Source organism: Eurosta solidaginis, chromosome 1 (assembly GCF_040869045.1).
Source record: "Eurosta solidaginis isolate ZX-2024a chromosome 1, ASM4086904v1, whole genome shotgun sequence".
In the NCBI taxonomy this organism is placed as follows: Eukaryota; Metazoa; Arthropoda; class Insecta; order Diptera; family Tephritidae; genus Eurosta; species Eurosta solidaginis.
In genome coordinates, this window is record NC_090319.1 from 127,457,253 (window position 1) to 127,473,520 (window position 16,268).

At 43.0% G+C, this 16,268-nt stretch overlaps 2 protein-coding genes and 1 pseudogene across 2 annotated transcripts in view; 1 reads left to right on the top strand and 2 right to left on the bottom strand.

Annotated features, from left to right (window-relative positions):
* Dhc93AB (Dynein heavy chain at 93AB) overlaps positions 1-16,268 on the top strand; it is a 2,991,564-nt gene that overhangs the window by 2,047,223 nt on the left and 928,073 nt on the right. The window lies entirely within an intron of this gene.
* On the bottom strand, positions 4,351-6,074 carry LOC137238624 (E3 ubiquitin-protein ligase TRIP12-like). The gene is given in 2 exon segments (XM_067763781.1): positions 4,351-5,300; positions 5,303-6,074. Coding segments are annotated over 2 exon segments (1,170 nt in total). The 3' UTR covers positions 4,351-4,902.
* On the bottom strand, positions 6,102-8,232 carry LOC137238625 (SWI/SNF complex subunit SMARCC2 pseudogene; annotated as a pseudogene).

The window sequence follows — 16,268 nt, forward strand, 5'->3', positions numbered from 1 at the left end:
ATAAAAATTAGCAAAACCGGAGAACGACCACGCCACTTTTAAAAAAAAATTTTTTTAATTCAAATTTTAAAAGAAAAGTTAATATCTTTACAGTATATAAGTGAATTATGTGAACATTCAACTCCATTAATGATATTGTTCGGCCTGAGTGCGTCGTAAACCGGCAATGGGAATGGCGCACACGGGTCGATCTCGGGTTTATGGGTTTCTCGAAATGAAATAAAGAAACACAAGAGGATTTGCCTCGTTATAAAATATTATTTAATTAGAAAGTAAAAGGAAAATATACAATTGGTATAATGTTACCTTAATGTCGCAAAAATGACGATGGTGATCCGGGGCGTTGTGAACTGCTTGGCGGTCGATCATAAAAGAGACCGGTTATCCCGTTGAGGACAACCGCTAAGCCGCGAAAAAGTCCTCTGGTATTAAGGAGGGGAAAAAAAGCCACACACACAACAGCCCCCACATATACGTGCATGGGTGCTGACAACCCGCACACACACGTGCATGCGTATGAAACGCATGCATGTGCATGCATGCACACAAATGCGGCGTGAGTGTGGGTGGCTGGAAATATTATTAAAACGTTAGGGAGGGGCGCCGTCAATCAGATAAAAGTTAGGCATTGGGCCTAAACATGCCGCCCCCCTTGCGGTACGCAACCTCACAGTCCGCCAAGGATCACCGACCGTGAAGAAGAGAAAAAAAATAAAAAACTTATAATTAATTATATCTAACTTAACATAATGCCGGACAGTCCGCCGGCTTGGCGGCACGCAAAATGGTGGGAGCTTGGTTGCTGCTGCCTCGGTCATTCACCAATTTTCCCGTTATGGTGTAAGGCGTGAGCCAGGTTTGCCTAGAGCTAGGGATTGCGAAAAGAAGTAAGAAGATATACGTGTTCATATTTCTTGCCGTTTATTACCAATTCATTGGAAATTCTATGCTTGTGAATTTTGTATGAAGAAAATTCAAAAAAAAGAACTTATTGTAATGATACAAGATTTTAAACGCACACCTCCATTGTGAATTCAATAAAAAATAAAAAAAGTGTAAAAATTCATGGATTTCGGTCGTTACCGAACATTTTCATGTTAGGCCTTGGTTGTGCCCGAGAGTACCCAACCGAAGATGGTACTCTGAGCCAGCAAAGGGCCAAACGTGGTGGGCAGAATCCCTGGTAGCATTATTTCGGCATATACGTCTGTCCCTAGTACGAGGCGGATCGGGGCAGATGAATAAAACTGTAGATCCGCCAGACGGAGATGTGCGTACGGGGATGCGATGGCGCTGTCGACGCTGGTCGTGGGGGCCATTCGCCGAAAATTGGACACGACCGCCGCATGGGTTGCAATTCGTTTATTTTGGCCGTGTCTTCCTCGTATGCGTAGTAGGCATCCTGCTTGTCCGCCAATGGTGCTGGTAGGGAGTTGGAGCTCCCGGGCTAGCTCATCTGCGATAACGGTGGTGGGGGAGCATCCGTCAATCAAGGCACGGACGAGGTGTAGCCGCCCCCCAGCTTCTATCTTCACGACCGCGGTGGGTGTGATCGCTACCGTTGATATCATGGTGGCGGTGGCTGCTGAATGCTGGGCTACAAGCCCTGACCGGAAGGCGGACACGGTGGTGAGCTGCAGCGTGTTGCCTCCGTGGCTGCGATCTTGTGGCTGATGTCGTTGATGCAGGCGAAGAGGCCTTGTCTCCGCTCTGCGGTCGCGCGGATGTCGTCTCCGTTGGGGGTTCCTGGGTTGCCGGCGAAGAGACCGGGTCTCCGCTCGGCCGTTATATGTATGGCGCTGTGCTGCCGCTGTCCCTTGTTGGAGCCGCTTCCTATCGTGCTGCAGAAGTGGTCGAAATGATTTGGCTGTAGATGGTATGGTCGGGCGAAGAGACCGCGTCTCCGCTCCGGTTCGGCTGGCATCTCGGTTTTGGTGTGGACGAAGAGGTCCAGTCTCCGTTCCAGCGTCCGACGCATATAACGATATGGAGTCGTCTATCCGCTCTCGGGGTGAATCTAGCTCCTCTTCCACTTGGACGCTCCATGGCTTGGAGCGGGCTTCTTGTAATAGCTGCTCCTCTTCGTCGATCGAGGCGATGTGCAGCATCGTGTGGTGCTTCTCGCCGCACCGTTTGCATCGCCCTTGGCTCGGGCACGCGTTAGAGCGGTGATCAGGTGCCAGACAATTTCCGCAGTAGCTTTCGCGAATGGTTACGTAGAGGCGCTCTTCTGGTCTTTTCGCCCGAAAGGCTGGGCACAAGCGGATAGGGTGTCGCTCAAGACACACTCGGCATTCCGACGAATAACGCGCTGCGTTCGTGGCAGCATTACGTTTTAAAGCGGCAAAACGACCCATTTTTCTGAAAGGAGTGAAATAGGTTTCAATGGGTCGGGTCATTGTCAAAGTGCAGGGGCGAGTGGTCCCTAATTGTATTGTTGAGATTTGGGATATTTTAGTAGCGCTTGCGTAGGGGGCAAACATCTGTAGCAGTATAAAAATATTTGTATTTGGCGCACATCATGTGCATGGCCTCTTTCAACCCACGTTATGTGCCTGGGTCTTTAGTGCCTTACTTTGTTTATTTTGTGTCACCCGGCAGCGTTTTAGTTGGCCACGTGCACACTAGTGCTGCAGAAAATGAGCATTTACGATTTTCGGTTCACACATTCTGGTGCCGAACCGGGTAGAAAGTGTATAGCGTGGGTTCTTTTGAGTCGCTGTTATTTGTGTTGTTGGTGCTAAAACCCAACAACTTCCCTGCCCGCCACAAAAAAAATGTTTGGACAGCAAAATTGTATGCGATGTAAAGAAAAAAATAAAAAAATGTTCGTTTTGGATGAGGAGAATCATTTGTAGAATGTGTCATTTTTCTCTTTTTGTATTACCTTTCGGTAATTTATGAGAGTTGTTTATTCAATTTTTTTCCCAAGTACGCTTCTAGTCCGGTTTAATTGATGGCCTTTAGCAAATGGCACGGTTCCCGAAGGGTATTTGGCTCCGGTACCGATTTTTCGAAAACGGGTTCTTCGGTACCCGTTTGCATCATTTTATGCATCCCTAATATAATGTAGATTTAAAACTCGGCATGTATGTACATACGTTGGTATAAGTATATGGGCAGTCAGTGCCCATACTTTACCGCATTGGTAGTTGGACATACCTTTTTGGCCCATTTTTCATTTTCTACTACTACCGCTACCAAAACCCAGATTCTACCAATATTTCAGTATTTTCGCACTGAAAACGTATACTGTATACTGCGATAATTTTAAAGTATTGAATTGCAGAGCCCACCCAACTACCATTAGGGGGCGATACTGATCAAATCAATAAATTTTGAAAAAATTTGTGCAGAACTTAAACAGGAAATAAATTTTTGAGTGGAGAAATATAATGCCTGAGTACGCGAATATTTTCTGCGCTATTTTTCTCAGTTTTTTTTTTGTTTTTTTTTGTGAATAATTTGAAGGAAAATAAAAAGTTTTACGTAAACGATAGCAAGCTGACCTTGGTTATTTGGCGGCAGTAATTTTGGTACCTTGGAAAATGGTTGTGGTAGGTAGACGTTTTGGGATGTGATTTATTTGTGATTTGTTTGTTTTACGATAAATTGGGAATTTTTTGGTACCAATATAAACCGTAGTTATCGTTTTCACGAAACTTCTACTACCATTTTCAGTGCCCCAACATTTTGCCTTTACAAAAGTCCATGCACTGGTAGATATTTACCAGCCGCAAAGACAAAAAAAATTGTGCACATTCATACACACCCGTGTATAGAATGTAAATTTCTCAGAATTGAAACAAACGGGACTAATCGAAAGAATTTTTCCGTTGTTTCATTATTTTTACTACGGCGCGTGGCCGTAGTACAATCGCTTGCTAATTTTTTAATTGAGTAGACGTGTTAGTTTTGTTGTTGTAAAGTAGTAAAAATTGTATATTGGAATTTTCGTGAATATTGTAAATTTGCAAAATTAAAAAAGTAAGGAAAATATAATACGAATGGCTTAATTAACCCTATAAAACGAAGCAGTCAACTCCAACAGCAAAAATGTTTAAAAGCAAAATAATGGCATGCGGCTTTGCACTTGCTATTTGTTTGCTGGTCCAAACTTCAGTGGGCGAAAATAATGCCAATGGTATTAATGCCACATTAAGTAATAATACAGCCATAAATAAAAGTATCCAACCATCGGACTCCGCCGCTGCCATTCAACCAACAAAAACCACACAGAATATAACACTAAGTGGTGGTAAGCCAAATGTCAGCTCCGCCGGAGACAAGTCATCAGTACAATCAACATTCAGCAACAATCCATCAGCTGACAAACAATCCGCTGGAATCAACGCCTCCTCACTATCATCAAATACATCAATCCCAAATACGAATGAACTCAGTACCAATGTATTAACAAACGCTACCATATCTACGGCTACAGGATTGGCACCTGCAAATAATACACAAAATGCTACAACACCTACTGCAGACCCACCATTACCAGACCAACATGCTGTCGAGCAAGAGCACAATTCATCATTGTCCATTTTCTTTGTTATTTGCGTTATTATGTTGGGTATTTTGTTGATACATTCAATGTTAATGACTGGCTTCCAATATTTGCCTGAAAGCATTGTTGTTGTATTCCTTGGCGCATTGATTGGTCTGTTTTTGAAGGTTATGTCGGGTGAAAATCCCAGTTGGAAGCGCGAAGAAGTATTTTCGCCAACGGGCTTCTTTTTGGTTCTCTTGCCACCGATCATATTTGAATCGGGTTATAACTTACATAAGGGCAACTTCTTTCATTTTTATGCATCTGAAGATGTGTGTATCATTCGTTATGCCAATTATAAGCACTTAGTTCTTTTTAATAAATTTTGTTGCTATACATTGCAATATTTATGATAAATGGAACGACATGCTGCCTTCATTCGCGGCAACTTTAAGCTTTTCTCGCATCACTTCCTGACTTGAATAATCAGGCAATTTTAAATAATTTACACATGTCATCACTGATGGTAAATATTCGTTTGGATTTTGATTACCATCAAGTGTTTTGCGCACAATTGTTAGCTGTGGTGTTAAAGACTTAAAAACTCCAGTCGGTAGTCGGGGTGAGCCGGTCACAAATTGTAAAAAAAGACGCTGCTCGTCACGATTATATGAAGAGAGGATATCATATAGATATTGTATCGCCTGGGAATCTTGGGTAAACCCATGGTCAGTACGGCAACAGTCTTGAAGCATTTTAACGTCCCATCGTTGGTAGTTGCAAGCACCAGAACCACAAAAACATTTTCCAACTCTTCAGGATAAAACATACGCAGACGTTGTGTCGGGAAAACCGAGTCAAATCCTTCTCGTAGCGCCTCAAATTGTTTCTGCACGCCTTCAACAAGGAACCAATACGTCACCAATGAGATGTACTGATGTAGATTGTGAATTGTTACTGGCGTATCACGACCACCACGGCATAGTTCTATATTTGCATAGCCTGGTAAAACGAAATCCAATCCAAGATCAGCTATGGGGCATCCATCCCAATCCAGCGATTCAATCTTTTCAGTCTTTTCCATTGCATCAAGTTTCGATTCGTTTAATATTTGATCGCGTTCAAGTACCACGTCCTGTAATCTTACCAATGTACTTTGCACTTCGGGTGCGACACGTGCCAAATCGGCTAAACCAACTGAATATTCTTCATTCAATAGCCAGCGGTAGAACGGTATTGAGAATGGTAGATCCAACATTCGACTATCCATAACAGCCTTAGCCATAAATTTTCCAAGGAATTTGGATTTTGCTTTGGCTTTTGATACTTGCGGCAATTTGGATGACTTGCCCAATGGCATGGGAAAGAGTCCGTGTGGAGTATTTACATATGCCATGGATGTGCTGGTCGTTATTGTCGCCACAGATGATACAATATCGCTAATTTCAGGTGGTGATCTATCACCTCTTTCGCGTGGCAGCTGTTGTGATAGTTGGGACTGATTTTGCTGGGTCTCGTGTTCCATTATCATGTTTAAAGCACTATCATTAGGAGATGAAGTGATACCCACTTGATCCATATTTAATTGGCGCTGTTGATATTGCAGCTATTGCTGATGATTGTGATGCAATATCATACCAGACTGTGGGGCATTACCAGCGACCACAACTTGATGTTGTATTATTTGCTGGGGATGCTGTTGTTGTTGAAGCGACTGTTCTGGTACTGGGGTGCCACCTGCTGCTACGACCATCGTCTGTTGCTGTTGTTGTATTTGTATTGCCCCACCATTGCTGTTACCCAAGCGACTATTCAACATGTTGGCCAGTGCAGTTTTTGTTTTCATATTCATTTGCTGTTGTTGAGTTTGTTGCAATACGCCCTGTTGTTGTGGATTATTGATTTGCTGCTGTGGCAGCTGTTGCTGCTGTTGTGGTGTTGGTTTGTCACCTTCAACAGAACCTTCTTTACCATCTTTAATTACTTTCGGCTTGTCTAAGTCAAGCAAAGTTTTGGCTGCAGATGGCTGTTGCGTCTTTTGGGGATTCAACGATTGCAAACCAGATGGTGTATCTGATAATATATGAAAATGTGAAGTGGGAGGTGGACCCATTGGTGTTGGACGTAATTCTGCATCGATTTGGTAATTTATAAGACCCCATTGTTCCAGGAATGCATGTACACGCATTATAGCGCATACATCACCAGCTAGGTTTCTGCGACAGGCGGTGCTGGTTAAGTATTCAGTTGGATTTAATCTGTAAGTATCAATCATAAAATTACGATAAGCCATATAAATTTCAGGAGTTTTTGATTTATTTTTGCCATTAAAAAATTCCGACATGGCACGTTTTTCAATAATATGGATAGAGTTGTAGTCAAACCAAGCCGAATATGAGGGTACAATAATGTGATGGGTTTGCTCGGTAACATTGTCTTCCATATCCTCTTTGGCAGAGGAAGAGAACTCTTGAGTATTACTGTTGTCACTAGTTTTACCAGTTTGTGAATTTTCACCATCGCCAGTGGAAAGCGCCGGAGCCGCGCTACCGCCTGTCATTTCATCATCTAAATCTGTCATAGTGCCACTTCTAATGGGTATCATATCACTGTCAGCACGTGATTTTCCTCCTGGTGCTGGACTAGCAGTTGACTGCATGGGCGCTGATTTTACAACCTCTTGAACATTCGGTTCTGCTGGTGGATCATCCATGTCACGTGTCAAATCTTCATCGTCATCTTCGTTACGCAATTTTTTATGCAATACGGCTGGCGAACGCTTACGTTTGCCAGGTTTCGAAGTGTTTGGTGATGGTGAACGACGTCGCTTTTGTTTACCTGTCGTAGTACCACTTACACCAGAAGAAACGCGTTTCTTTTCATCCGTTCCAAATGACATCATATCATCAACAGACATACGATGTTTATGTGTTTTCTTTTTGCCCATTTCATCGACTTCGTAATCCTCTTCGACCATCCATTCATTATATTGCTCCAAATCCAAAACCCAAGATGCCGAAACAAGCCAACGTTCTCCAGTTGAGTCTGGATTTTCGGGGACGAATTCGGGTAAATCAAAAGTATTTACTGCCCAAGAGTCGTATGATTCAGGAAAATAATACCAATGCAACATTACATGATTTCCGCGCTTAAAAACTGGTCGTGCATATTCATCTGGATGAGGATCAACCACCGGATATATAATGTGAGTAGCTTCATCCTCATCGAATACGATTTCTACACGTCTGGTAATTAGTATATCACGTAATCGTTGTGCTAAATCTTTGCTTACTTCTGGTCTGATGTAAATATAATGTATACGATGAAGATTTGCCTCAACCAACGCTTGTTCAATGTCAATCACCAATTGGATATTTGGATCTTTACGTGGTGGATTTTTACCAACGGAAAAATCAAAATTTTTTTCGCGTTGCTCGGCACGAAATCTAAACATTGTGCTGAAGATGATACATAGGCCACCGCCAGGCTTGAAATCCATAAATAAACGCATCGGGATTCGCGTTGCCGGCGGCTCCTGAGCATTTTTGCCCAACTTAGCCTCCACATATTGCAACAATTGTATTAATAATTGTGCCCACGATTCTTTGGTTAAGTGCATCTGCGTTCTGTGGCAGACCCTGAGTCTGCGTTAGGGTTCTGGTGTCCTCGCTCGGGGTGAGTGAGTGAAATGGGGTTTGGTTGTGAAAATTAAAAATAAGTGTTTTGTGGCAGATGGGGATCTGCATTAGGGTGGTTGATTGGCCTCGGTGGGCGAGCGCTGGGTTTTGAAATTTTGAAAATTTTAAAAGGATTATGGGCCGAGTGCCTTTGCTTTCTGTGGCAGACCGAGGGTCTGCGTAAAGGCTTTTCTGGTATACTCGTTCTGGAATAACGAGTAAGTGGGATGGTTTTTTTTGAAATGAAAAAAATAGAAGTTTTTTTTTTTTTTTTGAACGGAGGGATGTGGAGGAACGGGGGGATTGTTAAGCGAAGCTTTTGGTCCTCGCACAATCTATCTCCGTGGGAAGAAGGATCAGTTTGACCAAAGGTCGTCTGACTTGACCCTTCTCGGTTATGAGGTCGACTACACGTACTCGGTTATCTTCGCCGGGGTGTACGTTGACGACTTTGCCTAACCTCCATTCGTTGGGAGATAAGTTGTCCTCTTTGATGACAACTAGATCATCCACTTTAAGATTTTGCTTTGACTGTTTCCACTTCACTCGTTTTTGAAGTTCGGAAAGGTATTCAGTTTTCCAACGAAGGCAGAAGGTTTGATGGAGGGCCTTGAGCTTCTGCCATCTGTTTATTATGGAGGCCGGGCTTTCGTTCACATCCGGTTCTGGCGGCGCCAGAAGATGGCTGCCCGTTAGGAAATGTCCTGGGGTTAGTGGTTCCAGGTCCGTTGGGTCATTCGACCCCGGACTGAGAGGGCGCGAGTTGAGGCACGCCTCAATCCGGCACAAAAGTGTTTGGAACTCCTCCATAGTATATTTGTGGGGAGAAGCGATCTTTTTGAAGTGGCTTTTGAAGCTCTTCACTCCCGCTTCCCACAAGCCGCCCATATGTGGAGCGCCAGCGGGAATAAAATGCCAAGTTAATGCTTGATGGCTATACTTGGAGACTGTTTTGTCTCGGCTTTCTGCCAGGAAGGCTTTGAATTCCGATCGTAGAGATCTGGAAGCTCCGACAAAGTTCGTACCATTGTCGGAGTAGATGTTCTTCGGACATCCTCTTCTCGCGATAAAACGCGAAAAGGCCGCGAGGAAGCCTGGGGTACTAAGGTCACTAGTGGCTTCTAAATGGATGGCCTTAGTGGAAAAGCAGACAAAAAGGCATACGTAGCCTTTTGACAGTCGACATCCCCTACCGCGGTAGCTTTTGATGTCGAAAGGCCCTGCAAAGTCTACCCCGGTATTGGTGAACGCGCGGGTAAAAGTAGTCCGTTCGCAGGGAAGGGTCCCCATAAGTTGGGACTGTACCTGCTTTCGGTGAATAATGCAGGTTTTGCACTTGTGGATGATGGCTCTGATCATGGTCTTGACATTCGGTATCCAGTATTGGGTTCGGATAAGACGGAGCATGAGCTGGTTCTCGCCATGAAGGGAGTCATGATGAGCCATCATAACTGTAAGGCGAGACAGCCTACAATTGTACGGCAAGATGATCGGATGACGCTCATTGTATGACATGTCCTTTGAAGCCCCTAGACGCCCCCCTGTTCTAATAATAGCATCTTTGTCGATATATGGGTTGAGTGACAGTATTTCACTCTTTCGATCGATAGGTTCCCTATTTTTCAATTTTAAATATTCTGTCCCGTAAAATTGTTTCTGGCAGACTCGTATTAATGCTTGAGTCGTTGCCTTAATCTCATCGGCTGAGATTATACACGACCTTTCGTGGAACATTGCTTTAGTTTTTGGGTGAGTTCGTTTATAAAATCTCCTAACATAGGATAGAACCTTCAAAGCCCTGGGTAAATTTGAAAAACGGTCGAGAATATCTACATGATCTACCCTTGTCGTGGCATATGTTTGTGCCCTCTTCTCCTCAACGGACGTTTTGTATTCGGTCTCTTGTGCTGGCCAGTGGGAATTGTCTTCTTGCAGCCAAGAAGGTCCCTGCCACCACAACGAATTGTTTATCAACTCTGATGCAAGTAGTCCTCTGCTTCCTAGATCCGCTGGATTAGATTCCGAGTCCACGTGAAGCCAGTCCTTGCTACCGACCATATCGATGATCTTAGTGATTCGGTGTGCGACGAAGGTTGACCAGGAACAGGGCGGCTTTCTTATCCAAGCGAGTACGATGGTTGAATCCGTCCAGAGGTGAACTTTTGCTGGCCCCAAATGAATGTTTCGGAATATTGATTCCATGATTTCTGCGAGCAGCACGGCGCCGCAAAGTTCTAAGCGTGGTAGTGAGATGGTTTTCACTGGGGCTACTCGGGTTTTGGCTAGCAAGAGATTTGTGAAAATTGTATCGTCCCTTTTTACGCGCATGTATATAGCTGCTGCATATGCCTTTTCCGATGCATCGCAAAAACCATGTATTTCGATGTCGTCCTCGGGCGTAAAATTTACCCATCGCGGTATCCTAATGTTATCTATTTCGTTATAGTGTTGGGTGAAATTTTCCCACCGTTCTAAGGTAGTTGGGGAGACAGGTTCGTCCCACCCGGTGCCCTCTAACCAGATGTTCTGCATCAGTATTTTTGCTACTATGACCATTGGTGCAAGCCAGCCTAAGGGGTCGAAAAGTTTGGCTATAGCGGATAGGATTGCGCGTTTGGTGATGTTCTCGCCATTCTCTAAAATTCCTGCGGTGAAGTAAAACATGTCTGAATGCGCGTTCCATCGTATTCCGAGTGCCTTCACCGAGCTAGCCTCTTCAAACGCTAGGAAGTCCTCGCTGAGCAAGTCCGTTTTGGGGATGTCCTGAAGGATTTCCTCACAATTGGATGTCCACTTGCGCAATGGAAAGCCAGCTGAGTGTAATGCTTCGCGAATCTCGTTCCTTGCTTTGATAGTTGACGCTATTGTATGCCCTCCAGATAAAACGTCGTCGACATACATACTTTCTCGTAATATACCCGATGCTATTGGGTGCGTGTTTTCTACATCATCAGCCAATTGTAGAAGTGACCGTATCGCGAGGTAGGGGGCGCAGTTTACACCAAAGGTAACAGTCTTCAGTTCGTAAAGACTGATGGGTTCGTTGGGGGATGTTCGATGAACAATTCTTTGAAATTTGGCGTGATTATCGGTCACCCAAATTTGCCTATACATCTTTTCTATGTCACTATTAAAGACAAAGCGGTACAGTCTCCAACGTAGAATTAAAATAGGCAAGTCTGCTTGGAATACTGGACCTGGGTGGAGTATGTCGTTTAGACTAATGCCATTTGCTGTCGGGCTTGACGCGTTGAAGACGACGCGCACTTTGGTAGTGGTACTTTCCGCTTTTACAACGGCGTGGTGGGGCAGGAAATAACTATCGGAATCGTCGGATGGAATATTGTTTTTGATTTTTCTCATATGTCCAAGCGTTTCGTATTCAGATAACACCCGAACATATTCTTTCCCTAACTCTTGGTTTTTCAGTAATCGCCCCTCATTTCTGAAGAATTGTGAACATGCGCGCTTTAGGGACGGTCCTAATTTAATATTCTCAGGGTAATCCTGCCTGAATGGTAGCGAAACTGTATACCTCCCATTTTCATCCCGTTTTGTCGTTTCCTTAAACAGTTGTTCACAATATCTTTCTTGTTCATTAAGCATTTTATTTTTGGGAACATTTTCTATCTCCCAGAAAGCTTTTAATTGGTTGTCCAATGCAACCTCGTTATAAAATGACATGATGCTCTTCGTTGGACTCGATGCGTCGATGCGACCGGTTAGTATCCAACCGAACACTGTCTCTTGGGCCAAAAGTGTATTTAGTACATTCTTTTTCAGACCGCTCAGTATAATTTGGGGATATATGTCTCCTCCAAGTATGAGGTCTACGTCTTCGTTGATGTAGAACCTCTTGTCTGCCAACACCAAGTCTGGGAATGCCTGCATAGTCATGGCATTGATATGGCAGGATGGAAGATTCCCAGTGAGTTTGGCTAGGACTAGAACGGGTGTAGTCAGGCTGAAGCAGGCATCCACTGGTGAACGTAATTCAATTTTGGATGCCTCTTTCACCTGAGCTGACACCGCATTTGTGATGCCTGAAACTTGGGCATGCATTTTCCTCGCTGGCAAATTGATTCTGCGTTTCAGTCTTTCAGTTATAAAGGAACATTCAGACCCTGAATCAATTAATGCCCGCGCGGAGAAGTCGGTACCATTATGGTGAATGTGTACGCGAGCAGTTCCTAATAGCACACCTGTGCTGGAATTCGTATGACAGGATGTCACATTTTTGTTCCCGTTTGACCCTGGTTTTTCTGATTCCTGTCTCGCTAATGCCTGTCTAGAAGTAGAGGGCCTATTATCGTAGGAGTGTTGGGGCGGGTTGTAGGTGGTATTTTTCTGTAGGGTATCCGCATGCAGGAGCGTATGGTGACGAGAGTGGCACGTATTGCAGTTGTAGGAACTGGTGCATCTGGTCACTGTGTGTCCTGGGGATAGACAATTCAGACAACCACTTGTAGATTTTATGAATTTAATCCTTTCTGGAGGGGTTAACTCGCAAAAGCGTGAACAGTTGCGTAATCTGTGTTCAGGGGATTTACACATTTTACAAATTGATTTTATTGTTTGCTTGGATACTTTCGTTTGAAAAGCACCAAGTCTTTTCGTAGGGGTTTCTGACGATTGTCGCGACGCGTTTGGTTTTTGCACTTTCGAAGTGGCATGCCCTGTAAAACCAGACACTGTTTCAAGTGTCTGAAACCGATTAGACAGGAATTTATCCATATCCTCCCACTTGGATATGTCCATTTTATGGTCTATACTTTGCTCCCAAAGAGCCAGCGTGCTCTCTGGTAACTTGGTTGAGCATAGATAGGTCAGGATTGCATCCCAATTGGAAGTGTCAATTTTGTGGCATTTGAGGGACGAAATACAATTATTTATATCATTTTGCAGCTTTTTTATTGAACTGCCACACTCACTTTCTACCTTTTTTAAGTTGAATAAAATTTGCAGTTGTGTGTTAACTAAGATACGTTTGTTTTCGTATCTTTCACACAAGTTTTTCCAGGCCATCTCGAAACCTTCATTTGTGAGGGGGCATTTTTTAACGATATCTTTTGCTTCGCCCTGCGTTTTGTTGTTGAGATGGAATAACTTTTCCACCCCTTTCAAGCTGGAATTGTTTATATAAATTGCCGTGAAAAGATCGCGAAAAGTTGGCCAAGACAGATAATCCCCTTTAAAAACTTCCGTGTCGCAAGCAGGGAGGCGAATTTTATGCCCATGAGGTTCTTGCTCAGGGTTGACGTTCTTTTCATCCTTCTTGTATTTTTCTGCCTCAGCAGATATAGACGCTGAACATCGCACGTAGATTGCGTATGCTGCCTTTTGCTTCTTTCTGATCGCCATAACGTCATCCGCTGACACCTCATCAGATCCCAATAGCGAATCAAACGCAGACTTTACCTTCTTCCACAAGAGCCGCAACTCTTCCTGCTGTATTGCAAGGGTGTGTTTGCTATGGTCGCTCTCCGGAATAAGGCTGTAATCTTTATCAAACTCTGCGATTGATTCTGCTAAACGGATGTAGGTTTCCATTGTTTTATTTACGTTTATTAACGAGAAAATTGCCGATTATAGAAATGGAACTCTTCAGAGTTAAAATGCCTGCCCAGCCCTAAATAAAAACTATTGAACTTCAAGTTTATTATTTATTTTGTTTATTGCAGACTTTTTGTCTTGGTAGCGACAACGAAAAGGGTTTATTTTATGGACTTTTTGTCACAGCAGCGACAACAGAAAAAAGGTTTAATTTACAGACTTTTTATCTCAGCGGCAACAACAAAAAAGGGGACCACTCGCCACCTCCACAAATAATGGGTGTATTTTGGTGAAAGTGAAAAAATGCGTGCGATATTGCAAAACAAGCGCCAAAAAAAAGTGTAAAAAGTGTTTAAAAAGTGAAGTGAGCACCGGATTAATTAATTAAATTGAACTTAATTTCGTGTTTGTGAAATACAAAAAAACAACAACAAAACCTATTTAGTATGGTGCGGAAAGTGAGGTTAGGTTAACCTCTTCCTTGTGTTGTGTCTGGAAAACCTTACCACTGGTGGGGGGATAAACCAGATAATCACAAGGATCGAACTAAAAATTAACAAACCAAGTGATTGAATTTTTGAAATTGGAAAGAAAAAAAAAAAAAGGTGCTCACTAAATAACTTCACTTTTTTACACTCCTTTTCGATTTAAATTTTTCGCGCACGACACGGGTATTTATCTTTATTTGTCACTAATAATCACTTAAACGAGAAAAAAAAGTGGCAAGAAATATAACACTTACTTCTTATTTTTGCTGGAGGTATTGATGTGATGGCTGTGGCAAATAAAACTTTTGATGATTTTTTTTGTTTGTGGCAATTCGTGCAAAATTTTGTAATAGGCAAAATCCTTCGGCAAAAGTTTATGAGTTGGATAAATTGTGCTGTGCAGGTAGATTCTCTGGTGCGGTGGACTGTAATTTTAGGCTTTTAGTTCCTTTTTTCGGTGAGTAAGGACCAATGTTCGGCCTGAGTGCGTCGTAAACCGGCAATGGGAATGGCGCACACGGGTCGATCTCGGGTTTATGGGTTTCTCGAAATGAAATAAAGAAACACAAGAGGATTTGCCTCGTTATAAAATATTATTTAATTAGAAAGTAAAAGGAAAATATACAATTGGTATAATGTTACCTTAATGTCGCAAAAATGACGATGGTGATCCGGGGCGTTGTGAACTGCTTGGCGGTCGATCATAAAAGAGACCGGTTATCCCGTTGAGGACAACCGCTAAGCCGCGAAAAAGTCCTCTGGTATTAAGGAGGGGAAAAAAAGCCACACACACAACAGCCCCCACATATACGTGCATGGGTGCTGACAACCCGCACACACACGTGCATGCGTATGAAACGCATGCATGTGCATGCATGCACACAAATGCGGCGTGAGTGTGGGTGGCTGGAAATATTATTAAAACGTTAGGGAGGGGCGCCGTCAATCAGATAAAAGTTAGGCATTGGGCCTAAACAGATATGTTGCAACAAAATACAAAAATAAAAGAAAATTTCAAAATGGGTGTGGCTCCGCCCTTTTTCATTTAATTTGTCTAGGATACTTTTAATGCCATAAGTCGAACAAAACTTTACCAATCCTTGTGAAATTTGGTAGAGGCTTAGATTCTAGGACGATAACTGTTTTCTGTGAAAAAGGGCGAAATCGGTTGAAGCCACGCCCAGTTTTTATACACAGTCGACCGTCTGTCCTTCCGCTCGGCCGTTAACACGATAACTTGAGCAAAAATCGACGTATCTTTACTAAACTCAGTTCACGTACTTATCTGAACTCACTTTATATTGGTGTAAAAAATGGCCGAAATCCGACTATGACCACGACCACTTTTTCGATATCGAAAATTACGAAAAATGAAAAAAATGCCATAATTATATACCAAATACGAAAAAAGGGATGAAACATGGTAATTGTATTGGTCTATTGACGCAAAATATAACTTTAGAGAAAAACTTGGTAAAATGGGTGTGACACCTACCATATTAAGTGGAAGAAAATGAAAAAGTTTTGCAGGGCGAAATCAAAAGCCCTTGGAATCTTGGAAGGAATACTGTTCGTGGTATTACATATATAAATAAATTAGCGGTACACGACAGATGATGTTCTGGATCACCCTGGTCCACATTTTCGTCGTAATCTCGAAAACGCCTTCACATATACAACTAAGGGCCACTCCCTTTTAAAACCCTCATTAATACCTTTAATTTGATACCCATATCGTACAAACACATTCTAGAGTCACCCCTGGTCCACATTTATGGCGATATCTCGAAAAGGCGTCCACCTATAGAACTAAGGCCCACTCCCTTTTAAAATACTCATTAACACCTTTCATTTGATACCCATATCGTACAAACAAATTCTAGAGTCACCCCTGGTCCACCTTTATGGCGATATCTTGAAAAGGCGTCCACCTATAGAACTAAGGCCCACGCCCTTTTAAAATACTCATTAACACCTTTCATTTGATACCCATATCGTACAAACAAATTCTAGAGTCACCCCTGGTCCACGTTTATGGCGATATCTCGAAAAGGC